The 18,619-nt window shown below is 53.3% G+C and overlaps 2 protein-coding genes across 3 annotated transcripts; one reads left to right on the plus strand and one right to left on the minus strand.

Moving 5' to 3' along the window:
• Positions 1 to 1,841: 1,841 nt before the first annotated feature.
• Positions 1,842 to 6,274, plus strand: CHRNA10 (cholinergic receptor nicotinic alpha 10 subunit; the record flags this gene model as incomplete). Its single annotated transcript, XM_080817511.1, has 5 exons — positions 1,842 to 1,923; positions 3,216 to 3,361; positions 3,776 to 3,930; positions 4,618 to 5,150; positions 5,817 to 6,274. 5 exons carry the CDS (start codon positions 1,842 to 1,844, stop codon positions 6,272 to 6,274), a joined length of 1,374 nt encoding a protein of 457 aa, XP_080673637.1.
• Positions 6,275 to 6,439: 165 nt separating this feature from the next.
• On the minus strand, positions 6,440 to 17,292 carry ART1 (ADP-ribosyltransferase 1). 2 transcript variants are annotated; one of them, XM_080817512.1, is made up of 6 exons: positions 17,159 to 17,292; positions 15,793 to 15,894; positions 11,478 to 11,595; positions 10,382 to 11,162; positions 9,262 to 9,303; positions 6,440 to 7,758 (listed from the first exon to the last, which is right to left on the minus strand). In XM_080817512.1, exons 3-6 carry the CDS (start codon positions 11,538 to 11,540, stop codon positions 7,661 to 7,663), a joined length of 984 nt encoding a protein of 327 aa, XP_080673638.1. In that variant the 5' UTR covers positions 11,541 to 11,595; positions 15,793 to 15,894; positions 17,159 to 17,292; the 3' UTR covers positions 6,440 to 7,660. The 2 variants fall into 2 exon arrangements, with proteins under 2 accessions (XP_080673638.1, XP_080673639.1); XM_080817513.1 differs by having other exon boundaries at positions 15,793 to 15,856; positions 17,159 to 17,208.
• Between the last annotated feature and the right edge of the window lie 1,327 nt (positions 17,293 to 18,619).

The following is an 18,619-nucleotide window of genomic DNA, read 5'->3' on the forward strand; positions in this document are numbered from 1 at the left end:
ATCTTTTAAAAAAATGATGAATATATGATTCCACTCACATGAGTTATTAAGTCAAAATTGTGGAGAGAGAAATTAGAATAGTGGTCACCTGGGGCTGGGGGCTTGTGAATCTAAGGGTGTGCTCCTGAAGATAGAATATTCTAACTAATTCACTGGGATCATAGTATAAATGCTTTTTGTTAACTGCTGTGCATCAGGCAATGTCTTAGGCACTTGCCTTGTGTTATTGCTTGTCTCATTTAATCCTTATAACTTCCGAAGTGAGGACTGTTAATCACATTATCCTATATGAGAAAACAAACCCAGAGAGTTTCAGTATCTTGCACAGGTCAAACTGCTCATAAGACAGAGCTGAAGGTGACTCTAAAGCCTGTGTTTTTCCTGCTACCCAATGTCACCTACGGTGTTGGGGCATGGAGAGAACACGAAGACTTGGATCGGGATGGCTGTAGGGAGCTGGAGATGAGGATGTGAGCTGCACCTCCGGCTTTGTGGGGCCACCTGGAGCCACAGGCTCAGCTAAGGCTCAGTCCCATTCCCCCCAGGAGGGGGAGCTTGCTTGGCACAAAGTGCCCAGCCTGGACAGATGTGCTCCATCTCTCACTGGAGGCAGAGCTGTCAGTCCAAAGGGAGCCTCCAGCTGGGTGGGGGGATAGAGAAACTGGGTGATGGGCATTAAGGAGGGCACGTGATGTGATGAGCACTAGGTGTTATACACAGCTGATGAATCACTACACTCTACCTCGGCAACTAATGATATGCTATATGTTAATTAACTGCATTTAAATTAAAAATCAAAAAATAAAAATAAAGGGAGCCTCAAGAATTCAGCAATGGGGACGCCTGGGTAACTCAGTCGGTTTAGTGTCTGCTTACGGCTCAGGTCATGACCCCAGGGTCCTGAGATCAAGTCCCGTATTGGGCTCCTTGCTCAACAAGGAGCTTGCTTCTCCCTCCGCCTGCCTCTCCTCCTGCTTGTGCCATCCCCACCCCTCTCTCTGACAAATAAATAAATAAAATCTTAAAAAAAAGGATCCAGCAATGGTGGCAGAGCTAGGAGGACAACACCACCCAAGGCTCTGACCCCTCACACCCTTAAGCCCAGTCTTTTGCAGATCCTGACCCCAGCATCTCTGCCCTCCAACACCCCAGGCTGTGCTTGAGCTGAGCCTGGGTGCTGCATTATGATTTGAATAATTCAGGTCCCAGTAACCTGAGGTGCCAGCTTCAGTTGCTCTGTTCCCATGGGCACAGGTGTCCCAACCCTGTAAATAAGGTAATGAAAAGGGCGAAGGGGAGGGGCCTGCAGCCCTATGCCTCAGAGGGCTCAGGGCTGATGGAGAGTCCCTGCCCCTGTCCTGCTGAGTGTGCCAGGCTCATCCGGAGTCGAGGTATGGGGGACAGAGAAAGGAAGTTAGGGGGTTGAAATAGAAGGTGAAAGGAAGAGAGAGTGGAAGGAGGAAGACCAAAGTCAAAGAGGCAGAGAGCAAGAAAGAGTTCCAGAGGAAGAGACACAAGGAAATGGAGATAGAGAGGCTGAGAGGGAGGTAAGAGGGGCGGAGGGTGGGGAGAGTAGAGAAAAGGGCAGGGGACAGAGTCTAGAAGAGGCAAGGACCGGTGGAGGAAAATGAGCAGGTGCCAAGATCAAGTACTAAAATCCAAGGGCAAGTACCAACAGGAGGGTCAGAGAACTGGACGGGCCATAGGGCTTCTCAGCAGAGATCTCAGTCTTACTTCTGACTTCCAGGTATCGTCCTTGCCAGCACAGCCTGATGCTGCCCTCGGTCGGGTCCCAAGACTCACACCCGGGGACCTGCCCTAAGTCTTGCTGTGGCAGGAGCATGGGGCCCAGGAGCCACCACTTCAGCCTCGGCTTCTCTGTCTCCAGCCTGGGCCTTCTGTTTCTGTTCTCACTGTTTCCAGGTGTGACGTGCGGTAAACCAGGCTGCGTCTCCGGGCCCTGCAGCTGTCCCTTCTTCCCCGGATCTCTGTCCACATCCGATTTCTCTTTACTACTGTGCTGGGAACCAGCCCTCTATCTGGGTAGCATGGAGAATGGAGGTGCTGAAGAGAAGGACAGGAGACCTGCCTGGCTCCGGTGGGAGCAGTGATGGACAAGCCAGGGGGGTGAGGGTGGGGCAGATTATGAAGGACGTTGAATGCCAGGCAGAGTTTGGACTTTATCCAGCAGGCAATGGGGAGCCATTGAATAGTTTCAAGCAGCTACTGGCTTGGTCAGACTTGAGTGTTTAAAAGCCTGATCTCAGAAATGTGGGGGAGGGTTAAAGAGGCTGCACCAGCAGCAGGAGCCGTGAGGAGGCTGCTGCTGGGTTCACTCAAGCTGCAGGGACGACCGGACATTCAAAGGATGCCCAGCAGCATGGCTGACGGGACCTAGGTACAGGCAGAGGTGCAGAGGGAGGCGGCAGAAAGGAAGGATAATGTCCAGATTTCTGGCTGACGTCACAGGGGGTTGGGTGCTGTTTGCTGAGAGGGGGACCACAGAACAGGGAACAGGGTTTCAGAGGAAGGGAGTAGGAAATGAGTTCCTATTTTGGACCTACAGAGTTTAAGGTGCCAATATTACATTCAGGAGTGAACTGTTGTGTTTATGGGTCTGGAGCTCAGGAGAAAAATCTGGGCTAAAAAGAAAAGGACAATGATAGGCTTCTGGGGAACAATACGTGAGTCAGGGCCTGAAGACAATGTGTGTCAGGGAAGCCTAGGGAAGAGAGTGTTTTCAGGACAGAATGGCCCATGGCATCAGAAGCTTTGAAAAAATCCATAGACGTGTAGCTGGATAAGTGGAAACAGGTTAGAGAGAAAGTAGGGGGTGGTGGTGGCAAAGGAGCTCACAATACCTGGGTGAGGGGTGGGACTCTTGTCACCTATTTGGGCCCCTCTGGCATTCGCAGTAGGGTGGGCAGAACCCAGGTCCTTAGGAAGGGAAAGGGTGGGGAAGAAACCTGTCAGCCTTGCTCCAGAAGACGGTATCAATTCACTCCTCGGCCTCCACCTCACTCTTCCACGGAGGCAGTCCAGGGAGGAGGGAGAGCCACAGCTAGATGGACAGAGCAGACCTCAGGAGGGCCAAGTAGGTAGCCATGAGACAGCAGACCAGGTGACAGGGCCCCAGCCATGGGCAGGTGGAGGGTGTGAACAGAGGCCCCTGGACAAGGGTCTCAGATGGACAACCCTTCTTCCTGGTCCCCCAGAGTGCTTGGGCGCCGAGGGCAAGCTGGCTCACAAACTCTTCCGTGATCTCTTTGCCAACTACACAAGTGCCCTGAGACCCGTGGCAGACACAGACCAGGCTCTGAATGTGACCCTGGAGGTGACATTGTCCCAGATCATCGACATGGTGTGTTGTGGTAGTGTCAAGGAACTGGAGAGGGGGGAGGGGGGGAGTGAGAGACTGGGATTATTCTCCAAACAATTCTTTTCTATAAATGTTAATATTAACAACAACAATAATAACAGATACTAACTGTTGGATACTGACAGCTGGGTGCCCACAGTGTGCTCAACACTTTGCACACTTGCATTCCTGCCTGGCAGGGATTATCACCCATGTAACTACTAAGGAAACTGAGGCCTAAAGAAGAGAAGGAACTGCCAAGGTCACATAGCAAGGTCAGGCCTGGGTAGGAACTGGACTGTGAGCCAGCTGGTTTTGTGGTTGCCCTCCAGAGCTCCGTAGGTGAGTGTGTACACACAGGGAAGGGTGTGCATGTAGATGTGTCCACATCTGTGCCCACTCCCTGTCCCCCACTAGGATGAGCGGAACCAGGTGCTGACCCTGTACCTGTGGATCCGACAGGAGTGGACAGATGCCTACCTACGATGGGACCCCGATGCCTACGGTGGCCTTGACGCTATCCGCATCCCCAGCAGTCTTGTGTGGCGACCAGACATCGTACTCTACAACAAGTACTGTCTTCCTGGGCCCCTCCCCTATCATAACCCCTCCCCACTGTTGCCCCAGGCTCTAGGTATCCACTGATTCCCCATCCCCGGCCCCCAAACCTAACCTGGAAGCTTTTCCCCCAAGACCCTCCTAAGCTGCCAGGAGCTCACAGCCCCTCCAGGACACCCCCTCTTTAGTCTGTCCCAAGCCAACGCAGGCTGAATGTCTCTTGGGAACCCACTGTGTAGTCCAGGGCCAGTTCCGTGCCCCTCACAGTGAGGGTTCTGGGACACAAGTGCCGCTGACGGCATTCTCCACCCTCTCAGGCCGCTCCAAGTCTCTCAGGACTCCCGGAGGGCCTGCCTAGGGACTTCCTCCAGGGCATATCCCTCTGGAGCCCTCCTTGATGCCACCTAAAGCAGTTCAGTGTTTCCCAGACAACATAGAGCTCTGCATGTTTTACCCGGGGGGCCTCCAGGAGATTCTCAGATGACACCATGCAGCCGGGCGCCGGCTCTTGCAGATGTGTTTTCACACTGCCCGGGCCTAGATCTGTGTCTCCTTTCGGCCCTGCAGGCGCCACCCCTTCTAAGCCTCCAAAGGCACGCAGGTGCCTCTCTGCCACCCGCTCTGTCCTCTGTTCTCTGAGAGGCCCGGCAGGCTCCGCGCGTGCTGCCGCCTCAGGGCATCCCACCCCGCCTGCCCCGCAGGGCGGACGCGCAGCCGCCGGCCTCCGCCAGCACCAACGTGGTCCTGCGGCACGACGGCGCCGTGCGCTGGGACGCACCGGCCATCACGCGCAGCTCGTGCCGCGTGGACGTGTCGGCCTTCCCGTTCGACGCGCAGCGCTGCGGCCTGACGTTCGGCTCCTGGACGCACGGCGGGCACCAACTGGACGTGCGTCCGCGCGGCACCGCCGCCAGCCTGGCCGACTTCGTGGAGAACGTGGAGTGGCGCGTGCTGGGCATGCCGGCGCGGCGGCGCGTGCTCACCTACGGCTGCTGCTCGGAACCCTACCCCGACGTGACCTTCACGCTGCTGCTGCGCCGGCGCGCCGCCGCCTACGTGTGCAACCTGCTGCTGCCCTGCGTACTCATCTCGCTGCTCGCGCCGCTGGCCTTCCACCTGCCGGCGGACTCGGGCGAGAAAGTGTCGCTCGGCGTCACGGTGCTGCTGGCACTCACCGTCTTCCAGCTGCTCCTGGCCGAGAGCATGCCGCCGGCCGAGAGCGTGCCGCTCATCGGTGAGCCGCGAGGGGGCGGAGCTGGGGGGGCAGGGGCAGGAAGAGAGAGCCGCCGCCTCCCAGAGACGGTCTCCCGCCCAGGCTCGCGGGTCTCCGCAGGGCCGGGCCGGGCCGGGGCGGGGCGGGGCGGGGCGGGGGAGGGGAGCGGGGTAGGGACCGGCCCAGCACAGCAACCCCAGGTCGGTGCGGGAGGAGGGCGCATCCTGGGAGCGTGCCTCATTCAGAGATGGAGGTCCTAGCAGGCAAAATGCGTTGAGTTCTGGCTGTGTGCCAGGCCCTCTCCTAAGCACGTGACCTTTTTTTAAATTAACTCAGAGAGGCATCACGACACATCTATGAGGTTATCCCAGTTGTGCAAAAGGATCAGTAACTTACCCCCAGATTGTGCTTGTACCATTTGAGAGTGACTGTCACGGTCTGTGGGGGAGTGCAGTGTCCAGCAGTGAGGAGAACAATTAGGGAGCAGGTAGCTTCTGAGAACCCACTTGTAAGAACAGGAGATGAAGAGATCTTGGCCCTTACCTCCTTCCTGGTTCCATCCATTGGGACTGGAGGGTCCTGAGAGCCTCAGGGTGGGTGAGCTGGTGCCTGTTTGTGTTGAGGCGGTGGGCAAGCTCAGGCCCCCTGAGTTCTGTTTTGGGCCCCAGATCACTCTCTCTCTTGCAGGGAAGTACTACATGGCCACCATGACCATGGTCACATTCTCCACAGCGCTCACCATCCTTATCATGAACCTGCACTACTGTGGTCCCAGCGCCCGACCAGTGCCAGCCTGGGCTCGGGCCCTCCTGCTGGGACGCCTGGCACGAGGCCTGTGCGTGCGGGAACGAGGGGAGCCCTGTGGGCAGTCTAGACCACCTGAGTCACCCCCCAGTCCCCAGCCTCCTGACGGAGGTGCTCGCCCTCCAGCAGTTCCTTGCCGTGAGCCACAGTGTCTGTGCCATCAGGAAGCCCTCCTGCGCCACGTAGCTACCATTGCTAACACCTTCCACAGCCACCGGGCTGCCCAGCGCCGCCATGAGGACTGGAAGCGACTGGCACGTGTGATGGATCGCTTCTTCTTGGGCATATTCTTCTCCATGGCCCTGGTCATGAGCCTCCTGGTGCTGGTGCAGGCCCTGTGAGTTCCAGGGGTCTGGTGCAGCCACAGCCCCTCCAGACAGGGACGGAAAGGCCAGGTGGTGGTTGGCTCTCTGCTAGGCCACCTAGTCTCTTCCCACTGTGCCTAAGAGCTGGCGACACCCTCCCTCCAGGCTCAGCACTGCTGATTTCACAAACCACAGGGATCACTTGTCTATACACCCTGAACTTTAAGGGAAATCCATAGCTTGCCACTGCCCTAATTCCTACAGAAGGGGCACTCTAAGAAGGGCCAAGATCGAAACACAGTCCTGGAGGGGCAGAATTGAATTTCGATGCTGCGTGTGAGAGCTTTTGGTGGCAAGAGTGCAGGTTACATGAGAAACAGAACGACCATACTTCCTTGTCTTCTCTTCCTTCCTCCGTGGCTGCTGTGTTAGGAAGGACTCAGGGAAGGGGATCTAGGATTCATTCTCTCATTTCCAGAGGAGGCCACATGAGGATTCAACCCCAAAGCCTCAACTTATAATAAAGTGTGTGCCTCACACCTCTTCAATGCTGTTTTACCCTCAGGGCCTGTGGTAGTGGAAGGTAGGGGTCCAGGTTTGTGTCTCTAGAGATAGGAGCCTTAGGACGCATAGATCAGGGCAGAGATTATGTCTTTGCTGACAAGAATTCAACTGAGTCTTCAGCTGAGACCCTGGCAGTGGACCTGATGCTCTCTCTGCTGTCTGTCCTGCTCTCTGCCCTCTGGAGCTGGAGCCCGCCCACATCACTCCCACACACTGACATTCAGAGAGCTTCAAAGTGACCAAGGTGGGGCAGTGCAGCAGTGAGGCATTCACGAAGGGTTTGTTCCTTTCCGACTGTCACGTGTTGTCTGTCTGGTACCACCCCTGTGCTTTAGACCCAGTCCCTGCCCTCAGGAAGCTCACAGACTGACATGGGAGACAAACACGGACACGTGGTGTAGGAAAGCAGCCAGGGACCCGTGGGAGCAAAGAGGCAGGGGCCCTAGCCCAACCAGCTGGGAGAGGTCAGAGAAGGCTTCCTGGAAGAGTGAATGGGAGCTTTCCAGGTGCATATGCAAGCCATTCGAGTAATACCAGCAAATACCATGGCCAAGTGCTTTCCTCCCCAATCCCTCCTCAAACTAGTTTCATCGTAAGTCTCCAAATGAGTGGTTGCCTGCCCTTAGAGACCGCTGCCCCCTTTCAGTGTCTCACTCTTAAAGCCTTGGGGAAGGCTTAGTCCCCAGATTCCCTTAATTCTCCATCAGCAAACCTGGAAGCTGCCAGGGAAAGTCCCAGAGTTCCCTGCAGAGGGTCACCATGGATCCTGGCTGCTCTTAAAGCGCATAGGGGGCCGACATCCCCATGTCGGGCTGAGGCAGCGTGGTGGCCAGGAGGGGCTGTTCAATGTTGGATGGATCATGGCAGGCCTGGACTCTGTGGAAAGGTTCCCCTGACAAGGAACCAGACTGGCAGTAGGAGGGACCAGACTGAAGAAGGGGGGCCTTGGCCCATGGCTGCAGGAAAAACAGAGGCAGAGAGAGAGGTTTCAGTGCAAAACGAGGTACACAAACATGATAAGAGGAATGAGCAGAGGCTGGAAACACTGACCCACAAGGTGGAATGAGAGCCAGATATGAAAAGCAAGAATTCAGGGAGGACAGCAGGCAGATGGAAGGGCCCCAGGCCCCTTTCCAGATGTCACTAGGAGGTTCTGTGCCCCTGCCTCCTACCGACACAAATGAACCATTCTAGGGTGGGATGAACAAGGGGAAGCCATGAGTGAGCTCTAGTGATGCTTATCTTTGCCCCCTGTACAACCCCTGATTACTGGAGGGAATCCTAACCTTGTCCACTGCTTGAGATGACATTACCGGCACTCAAGCTGGTTGGAGGCTAGAGATCTGGATTCTGACCCTGGTTCTGCCACTGACTCATTCTGTCCCCTTGGGCAGGTCCCTTCTATCTGTGGGTCTCCCTTTACTATATAATGAGGGTAATACTGCCTTTTCTTTCCCCTTCCAATAGTTTATTGTACAGTAAGAATAAAATGAGATGGTGTCTGGGGAGAGGTGGTGGTTCAGAGTTTGGCTGTCTGGACCCCAGCCCTGACTAGCTGTGTGTGTAGGGCTGGATGCCTCTCTGGGCCTTAGTTCCCTCATCTGTAGAACAGGGGCGATGACAGAGCCTACACCACTGGATCGTGATGAGGATGCCTGGAACTCTGAGTGCTACTATGTCATGGAGAATGGTGGGAACAAAATGAAGTCTAGGACTCCTTCCTGTCCACTGTTCGTAAGAGCCCTGGGGGAGGGAGGAGGGACCCAAGGGGGAGTAGTGGCTGCAGTCTCCTGGCCTATTCCACTTGGTTCCTTGAAAAGCCCCTTCCCACCCGGAGAAGTGAGGCCCAGGCAGGCCCGGGTACAGAAGGTATTCAAGGGAAGGAAAGAATCACAGCTGAGAGGGACCTGGGGATCATCTAGTCTAATATGCATATTATACAGCTAGGAAGACTGAGGCTCAGAGAGGGCTTCATTGGTCACAGAGAGAGTTAGGGCAGAGTCTGGATGAGAGCCCAGGTCTCCAGCACCCAGAGCCTGACCACGACCTTGGAAGGTGGTCTGAGGGAGTCCTGAGGGCAGTGATAGAGACAGTGGGCTTTGCAGCTGAAGGAGAAGGCCCAGGGAGGACTGTGGGTGGGCATGGGCATGGGACTCCATGCCCCCAGTGCAGCCCAGATCTCTCTGGGGCCCCATCAGTGGCCTCCTGTGAGGGAGGGGGCATCCCCAGACTGGGGGGACAGGTATGTAAGCTTGCATGACCACTGCCCCATACATACACGCATGTCCTATGAGGTAGGTTCACCACCCGCACAGGGGTCTGCTTGAGAGGGTTTACTTGTTTGGGTTAGAAGGGGGTTGTTTTCCTTTGCACAGGGCTCTGCACTCAGGAGAGGAGTGCCACCCCAGGGCAGCCCGCTCACCCTTGAGCTGAGCCCTGCAGAAGCTTGAGGCTCTTACCTGAGTTACCAAGAGGACAGGACCTGGACTTGCACTGCTTGTCTGTAGGGAAGAAACCAAGGCTCAGTAGTTCTCAGGACAGGAAGGAACCCCAGAACCCTCTGGTCCATCCCTGGCTTACTCTCATGGAAGCTGGTACATTTTCCCCTAACGGGCTTCCTTATGGTGGGGCCTCCTTTGCCTGTGTTTGACTTGACCCGTGAGCAGCAGAGCTAGAAGGGAGCCAGCCCTCAAAGCCAGGGTCTCTTCTGGGTGCTCTTCCTGCTTCCCTGGCCTATAACTTTGCCTCCCTGTGTGACCACCTCTCCCATGCTGTGTCCCAGTCAAGGAGGCACTAGTTCATGTACTTTTCATGTCTTCCTCACCTTCCTTCAACTCATGCACACCTATCATGATGTCCCTGGTGGGAACGGAAGCCACACTGGACCTTCTCCCATTTTATATGTGGTCCACAGTTCAGCCAACAACCTGGCTCTAATGATGCAAAGTGGGCCTCACAAGGCCCCAGGCATCACTCAGCCAGGACCAGCAGCCCACAGCCCCTTCAGAGATTAGGAACCTGGGCCTGTCCTCATGATTTTACCTCTGGTGGGTCCTGGGGGATCAACAAACTGAGCTGGGACTATGGAACCCAACTGCTGTCTCAGCACCCCACCTGCACCCCCACCCAGTCCACACAACAGCACAGGGTTTCCATTCAGCAGAACACACACGCTCCTCTCAGAAACTGAGTTTGGGGCTCTTCCTCATACCTGGCAACAATGGTCTGGGTGTCAGCACTGTGGCCAGAAATTAATTGCCTTCCAGCTTCCAGCTGGAAGAAAAGCCTGACCAGTTCCATTTGGCCCTCAAAGGGCCACCTGCCTCCGTCTGGAAACCCTCTTCAGCCTCCCCACGGGCAAGTGGCCAGCCCTGGCTTAGGTACCTCCAAGGGCAAGTGGCATACTACCTCAGAAGCTTGTCTCCCCTTAGCTGCACAGGATGGGGGGGGGGCGGGGAGAGGGACAGGACTGGGTCCCCCTCACTGTTCATTTGATTGTGGTACTTATGTACATGTCCCCTGAGCCCCAGGAGCAAGCCTGTCTTGTGCCCAGGTGCGGCCTAGCGCAAGCTTGCCTACCTTTGATGTACTCGCAGTTGTAGGTGCTGCGCTTGCCCAGGGCCCGGAGGTAGATGCGGGCGGGGCCCTGGGCCGGTCTGCTGGCGTTGATCACCTGGAAGGTCTCGAAGGGGGGAATCAGCACCTCCTCCTCCCCGGGGAAGAAGGAGTAGCCCTTGATAGGTGCCCCGAGGCAGGTCCAGATGCCAAAGAAGGTGTCCTCCCCAAATTGCTGGGCTGCAACATTCTTTAGGGACGCGGAGGCAAACCCCCCCAGCCTGACAGTTGCCCCGGGCCCCGCCGGCCGGAAGCGCAGGCCGTGCACCCCTCGAAACACTTGGTGGCACTGGGGTGAACGCTGGCCCCTGCCCAGCAGCTGTAGGGCCTCGGTCAGCAGGAAATGGAGTGTCTTGAAGGAGAAGTGGTGGAGGTAGTAGGCTCTGGAGCGGCCTGCCTCACGCACGGCGGCATTGAACTGCTTGTGCAGGGGGCTGTTGGCGGTGTAGGCCAGGAGGGCCACCCGATGCTCATCGCGGAAGCCAGGGGGTGGTGGGGGCAACCCAGTAGGGCTCAGGACCCACTCTGGCCCCCAGGCCTGGCGGTCCTGCCATTGGCTGCTTGCCTGCACCCAGCCATCCGCGTACACTTTGTTGGCCTGGAACTCAGTTTGGTTGAGATCTGGGAGAGCTGCTGTCATGGCTGCTGCACAGCCTTCATACTGGTCATCAAAGGAGGCTGGGGCCATGTCCAGGGGCAGTTCTTGAGAGAATAGGTCTCGTCGAGAGATGGGGTGGCTCTGGGCCTGGCAGAGAGGGAGCAGTAAGGACTGAGAGGATGAGCTTCAGGAGATGGGAGCCTGTCATCACATTTCTCCACTGAGAGGAGAAGGACACTGATGGCCCCAAACCCACCTTGGGGGAAAGGGGATTGGGAACAACTAGCAGCCCTCTCTCAGACACCAGGGTCTGAGGCTGACCCCTCAGGCCGGACGAGCCCCACTGGAAATATCAGTTGTTCTCTCCTCCCACGACTCCCCACTCCCCACCCCCTGCCAGAGTTCAGAGGAAGTCCACAGTGCAGCTCCCAGTGACATGGACGCAGTGGGGGATGACCATACCTGCAGCGCTTCCAGGAGGCCCATGCACACAAGCAGCAGACACAGCATGGCAGGGGTCTGCATGTTGGAGGTAGCCCTGGACAAGTTACTGTCTCTCTTTGGGTATCAGTTTCTTCATCTAGAAAATGAGAATGTTAATCTGTGCAGATGAATAAACATTAATGGACACCTAGTCTGTACCACTCACAGTGGTTGGCATGGAGTCACAACATAGATATGAAGGCTTAGGGTGTCTAGGTAGCTCAGTCAATTAAGTGTCTGCCTTTGGCTCAGGTCATACTCGCAGTGAACTGGGATGGAGCCCCTCATCAGGCTCCCTGCTCAGTGGGGAGTCTGCTTCTCCTTCTGCCCCTCACCCCCTACTTGTGCTCTCTCGCTATCAAATAAATAAAGAATCTTTAAGAAAAGAAAGAAATGAAAGCTCAGAAGAGAAAGAGAAGACCCTTCTTGCTGGCAGGAGCATGGGAGACTTCCTGGAGAAGGTGTTATCTGAACAGGGTCTTACAGGGAGAATAGGAGAATAAGCCTTCAATCAGTGGATACTGGGAGAGGAGTGGGATTTGGGGTGGGAAAGGCATCTAGGGCAGCAGAAATGAGAAGAGCAAAGGTATTGGAAGTAAAAAGTGAAAGACATTTTGTCCAGCGTGGCAGAGCTTGCAGTGAGGGAGTGTTGGCAAGACTGGGGCCAGTCGTGAAAGGTCTTGACTGCCCCAGTAAGAGGTCTGGGCTTCACCCCATGGGGGATGTGAGGCTGGAACAGGTCCAGGACAGGACAGCTGGTGGGGCCATGGAGGTATTCTAGGGACAGGATCCAGCCATCCTCCCCTCCTGCAGTCCTGCTTCGTACTGAGCCCTCCTCCCTTAAGCTCTCAACTGCTTCCTGGGCAGGGACAGGTGTAGACCCCCAGGGGGTGAGGGGTCCTGTAGATGGGGAGAGGATGGAGTGGGAAGTGAGGCTCCAAGAAGGCAGAGTCCCAGCAGTTTCTAAATTAGTGCGGCTACTTCTTTGTTTCTCTCGTTATGAAGTTAATGCCTGTTCGTAGTGAAAAGAAAAAAGTATGAATGAATCAGAGTCCAAGCTCCAGTCTTCTTTCTCTCTCTGTGTCCTCTCTCACTCCTACCCGTGTCTGCTGTTACCATGATAATAGTGTGCTTTAGGACCATTTTTGGTGCACATGCAAATAATTTAATATTTAAATATGCATACACACATAGCTTTCTGTACACAAGCTGGTTTTGGTTTTTATTGTCTTTTTTTTTTTTTTTTCAAAAAGAAAAAGGAACATGCTTTCACATATTTATCCTGTAACATTTGTTTCCAAGAAACAGTCTATCAAGGACTTCCTTCTACATCATATATACATTCATATGTACATATCTACCTTATTCATTATAATGGCAGCATGGGATTTTGTAATGTAGTTAAACCATAATTTGTTCAGCCATTTTCTTATTGATGGTTACACATTTTTTTTCCTAATTTTTTGACATTTTTGACATTACACAAATACTTCACTGAACATCCGTGTATGGAAATCTTTGTCTACCTGTGGCCATATATATTTTTATAGGAAAGATATCAAGAAGTTATATGATGTTTAAAGGATATGAATTGTTTATTTGGCCCTGCCAAATTGCCAGCAACAATAAATGGGCGTGCCCTTCCCTCTTCATCTTTGCCAGGGCTGGTTATCATGATCTCTTTTGAACTTTCACTAAACCGGTGGGCACAGATGGTATCTACTTTTTAATTCACATCTCTGCTCACTAATAAGATCAATCTTAACTTTAATTTTTACTGTTTTAACATTTTAATTTTCTAAAGGTAATACATTTTCACTGTTCAAAATTTAAATAGTCCAAAAAGCACACAGTTCCCTGTGAAACACCTCTCACTAATTCCTCGCCCCATCTCCCCAGAGGGGACCAACAGTCCCATTTTCTGTGTATCCTTCTGAAGATCCTCTGTGCACTTATAAGTAGATTCACAGGTATTCCTGTTTTCCTCCTTTTACAATGCAAGACAGTCGGTGGTTCTTTATCTTTGGGAATCTGATGAAAGCTGAACCCTCTCCTCAGAAAACAGATACACACACTCTCACACATATTTCACATAAATTTCAGGTGCTAGTGTCTCTGCTCCCAGTTCCAGATTAAGCGTCCCTGCTCCACAATCCCCTCTGGTTCTTGGAGGTCAGTGCTGATGGTTCAGCCCCCGGCAAGTCCACACACAGGTGCAGTGGAGAGTTCTCATGCATGCGGACGCCTTAGCTCCTGCTGAGCTCCCCACCTCTACTGCTCCATATTATTTTTGTGTCCAGGGCTTTCTCCATCACCCTGCAAGCTTGCTCAGGGCAGCCCAAATGTGCAGGGGATTTAATGTTTCCAGGGACAACCCTTAACCAATGAGGGGTGGTAGTCAGATTCCCTTTCTTACTGAGGATCCCAGCAGGACTAAGCCCCAGTTGATCCCAGTGGTCACAGTGTGCTCATTAACACACTTTTGTTTGTGGGGCAGAGGTGGGGGTGGCTTTCTTCTCCGTTTGCCACTCTTTCACTTTCTGGGATCAACTTACAAATGACCCCACTACACCCAGGTCCTTGACTCTAGGTCTGCTTTTGGGGGAATCTAAACCAAGAGAAAGGGTCTTTTGGGTCACAAACCATCACAATGTGGCCCAGAGCTGTTCCTTTAGCCTGGACCCCAGAATGACCAGATAAGGAGCAGACTTAAGCCCGGCCTGCCGAAAGGAGGTCAGCTCAGGCAGACTGGCAACCTGAAGCAGAGGACCCCAATCAAACCCACTTTAGTCAAGTGGTAGTCAACCCAAAGACCCATGAGCATGAGCATAAATCTTTGCATGCCACTGAGATTTTGTGGCACATAGCAAAATGGTTATATAGCAAAAACTCATTAAGCCAACTCTCTTGCCCTTGTTTCTGTCCCCGTCTCTGCCCCGCAGAAACAAGGCAGTGAGAGAGAGAGCTCAGAGGCTTGAGATAGAGAAGTCTGGCTTCTGATATCAGACTGAGGACATTGAATTGTGTGGCCTGGGATACTGGCAGTGAGGATGAACCCAGAACCACTAGGTATAATTTACTAGACTTGGTGTCTGATGGGACACAGGAGATGTGACAGAGGGAAAAACCAAGAATGACATGGAGGTTTTCATGCTCTAGGCTGCCAACACGGAGGAGGAGCAGAGTGGACTTTAAAAGCTCATCTTGCCCATCCCAGCACATGATAGGTGCTCAACAAAAAAATGAATGAACCATTAGATTTGGAGGGGAAACAGTGAGTTCAGTTTGGCACATGTGGATTCTTAAGGGGCAGATGTCCAAGAGATAGAAGAATGGATAATAAGATGAGACATTTGTGTGATGGGTGTATTTAAGTCTGAGAAGACATGAGAATGCCAGAGAAAGAAGAAAAAGAGGACCGAGAAGCAAAGAGAGGGCTGCTTGAAGCCAAAGCACAGGTGGACTGAGACACCTTGGGTTTCTAGAAGCTCTTCACTTGGGTCCCATGAAGTACCCTGGTACCCTTGTGATAATTCCTCTTTTTTATTTTTTTTATTTTTATTTTTTAAAGATTTTATTTATTTATTTGTCAGAGAGAGAGAGAGAGAGCGAGCACAGGCAGACAGAGTGGCAGAGGGAGAAGCAGGCTCCCTCCTTGCAGGAAGCAAGGAGCCCGATGTGGGACTCGATCCCAGGACACTGGGATCATGACCTGAGCTGAAGGCAGCTGCTTAACCAACTGAGCCACCCAGGCGTCCCTCTTTTTTTTTTTTTTTTAAAGATTTTATTTATTATTTGACAGAGAGAGACACCGCGAGAGGGGGAACACAAGCAGGGGGAGTGGGAGGGGAAAAGCAGGCTTCCTACTGAGCAGGAAGCCTGATGCAGGGCTCGATCCCAAGACCCTGGTATCATGACCTGAGCTGAAGGCAGATGCTTAATGACTGAGCCACCCAGCCACCCTGTGATAATTCCTCTTTAGGCTTCATCTAGCTTGTGATGATTCCTGTTGACTTGCCTTCGGAAGAGTCTCATGTAATATACCGTCCCCCTTTTTTACCCAGTTACCCAAGACGGTCACTTCATCAAACACATTCGAACACTAAATTAGTTGCCAACTAATGCTGACCACAATATGGATCCAGCCTAGAAGCTCCTTCCCTTTCCCATCCCTTTCATGGCTCAGTCTACCCCTGCCTCCCCCCACACCCTGCCCCAATCTCCACTGTCACCCCTGCTGACCCACCCTCCACAGAGCAGGTGTTTCTAAAGCCCCACTGGTCAGGTTGCTTACCTGCTTAAAACCCTCTGTGTCAAACCCGACTGGAAGAAATACCTCGGCATACAGAGTAAAAATACTGAGATGAAAATTATGAGGGAAAAGATGAGAACATATCTAGAAAGGAAAAAAAAAAAAGGCAGCAAAACACAACTTCCTTCCATGCCCTTAGGACAGAGCCCTCCTCATGCTGGCATTTGAGGTGCCCTGTGACCTACCCCTCCATGACCTCTTCAGCCCCCCCCCCCGCTTGGCTTCTACAGAACAGAACAAAGCTGCAGGTGAGGCCCCACTGCTTCCTTCCTTGTGGCTCTGCACACATTGCCATCCTGCTTTCTACTTTTCAAGACTCAGCTCAGGGGTCACCTTCTCCAGGGGGCTCTCCAACTTCTCTACGCTCTTCAGTCATCCTGTGCTTTCTCAGTCACTGTCCTAATCTCAGTCACAGTCCTACTGTGCTGCTGTGATGGATTTGTCTCCCCTCCTAGCCTGTGAGTTCCTTGGGGACAGGGACTGGGTATGACCTGTGCCATGTCCCCAGAGCTAAGCCCAAACCGGGCACAGATGAGGCCTCCTGGAATGTTTGCTGAGTCTGAGAGGCTTCCTGGTTGCAGCTAACAGTGTAGACCACTGCAGAACAGGTAGATTGATGACTTTGGTGAGCAGTGTTGGGGGGAATGAGGTGGGGCCAGAGCAATGGGGTGGTTATGGGAGGGGAGGAGATGGAGGCGCTGGGTCACCCCTTATATCTTACCCACCCTTCTGTTTCTCCTCTCATCCTGCTCAGGGCACAGTTTCTCCGATCCAGACCCTCACTGAACATTCCCTTCTAGGGATGTGACTCCAAATCCCTTCCCCAGGAATCCCCCAATTTCCCAAAGATCCCCTCCAGGGATCCTAGACCTCTCCATCAAAGGTGTTATGGTCTGAATGTTTGTGTCCCTCCAAAGTTCATATGTTGAAATCCTAATGCCTCCTGTGATGGCTTTAGAAAGTGGGGCCTTTAGGACATAATTAGTTCATGAGGGCTCTGGGATTACTGTTCTCATAAAAGAGACCCCACAGAGTTTCCTAGCCCCTTCCACCATGTGAGGACATCGTGAGAAGTTGTCAGCTATAAGCCAGAAAGAGGGCCTTCACCTGACCATGCTGGCACTCGGATCTCAGATCTTCAGCCTTCAGAACTATGAGAAATAATTGTCTGTTGTTTATAAGTTACCCAGTCTGTAGTATTTCAGAGCAGCCTGAACAGAGAAGATTAAAGTTGCCCTGAAACTGTTGTTAATGACTCCTAGAACTCCATCTTCAATACCCCAAATTTCCCCTTTAAAAAAAGTCTTTCCCCGCCCTGTACCCAGGAAGAGGGTGGTGTACCCCTTACCTAGGCCTTCTCCAGGGAAGCTGGTGTCACTCTTCAGTTATGGCCACCAGGACAGGGGGAAGGCAGGTTTCTCCTTTATACTGTCAGTCCCCCACCGCTTGCACCCACACAGCTGCTCAGAAATGTGACACTCCCCCATCTATTTCTGGATGTCTCCTGAAGGCTTGGGAACACTAACCTCTGCCCAGTCTGCCTTGGGCCAGTGCACTCCCATAAAGAAAGGAACCCCTGGGGCTAGAGAGAAGGTGGCCTAAGGCATCGAGGACCCAGGCTGGAACAACCACCTCCACACTGGGTTTAGCCTGTCCTCATTATCTCCTTACTTTGTGTTCCTATTATGCGAGCATGGAAACTCCCTAATGTGCAAGAAGGAATTCCCAGATTCAGGAGGCTGGGTCTGGCCAGCACTGATTTGCTCTGTGATCTTGGAGGATTTCTGCCTCACTCAGGACCCTGGCTCTGTGACGAAATTTGACTGCATCTTTTGGGGCCTTCCTTGGAGTTCCACATTTGGGGATGAGAGAAGCACCTCCGTGTGGGGAGAGGACAAAACCCTGATCCCAGTGGATCTGGTACCAGGGCCATGTCTCAGCAGGCCTGGCTGTCCCAGGCTGTATCTTCTGTTCCAACAGCTGCAGGTGCTCTGGGTCCTCCAGGATGAGAGGCAGTCAGGATCAACAGTCAAGATGTGGTTTTTCACAGTAATGGTGAACAGTAGAGAAATGGATATTCTGATCTAGGTGATCTTTGGGATGGTCCATCTCATTGGAAGAGGACAAGAGTACTTGTCTAGAGGCTGTGTTTGCCGGACAAGTTCTCTGGTTTTGGGGGATGACACTTTTCCCATCTCCTTCCCCACACTTCTCCAAGCCCAGGCACACAGTTTGTCTTTTTTGGTATATAGGAGGATTTTTGGAGAAAGCAGGATTCTAGAGGAAGGAAATTCTTTATCTGGCTGGCAGCCTGAGGGAACGGGGCAATGGGAATGGGGCTAAATGAATGAGCCAAACCAGGATGGAGGCCCTGAAGTCAGTCTAACTTTCTGTGCTCACCTCAGCCCCAGCAAGCAGCAGGAAGCATCTCTTAAATTCTGACATTTGGGACCCCAACTCCCCTGACCCCTTTGGGAGTAACCCTCCCACTCCCAGGGCTCAAGCTGCCAGAAAGCTGTCTGTCCCCAGAGCTGCTTACTGATTTCTCAGCTGGTCCCTTCTCCCGTTACCTCTGATTGGGTATCCAAAACTCAGAGCCAGGTTATTTATAGACAGACCCACAGCAGGGGAGGGGAAAAGCTAGTGTTTATAAACATGGGGTCACCTGGGTCTAAGAGGTCCAGAGAGAGAGGGTCTGTGGAGGGAGGGGGGCTGGCCCCTCAGGATGTGAGACAGAGAGCTGGTCCAACCCTACTGAAGGGAAGGGGGCGGGCGGGTGCAGCTCAGATGCTGGGTCACGCATGCCCCC

This window comes from Martes martes, assembly GCF_963455335.1.
Source record: "Martes martes genome assembly, chromosome: 10".
Taxonomy (NCBI): Eukaryota; Metazoa; Chordata; class Mammalia; order Carnivora; family Mustelidae; genus Martes; species Martes martes.

Bases quoted from the DNA above. Each gene is read 5' to 3' on its own strand.
- ART1 (XM_080817512.1), bottom strand. From the start codon at position 11,540: ATGCAGACCCCTGCCATGCTGTGTCTGCTGCTTGTGTGCATGGGCCTC. The intron at 11,163-11,477 runs GTATGGTCATCC...CCTCTCTGCCAG, and splicing joins GCCTCCTGGAAGCGCTGCAG to GCCCAGAGCCACCCCATCTC. The intron at 9,304-10,381 runs GTAGGCAAGCTT...TCTTCCCTACAG, and splicing joins CAACTGCGAGTACATCAAAG to ACAAGCAGTGCAAGTCCAGG.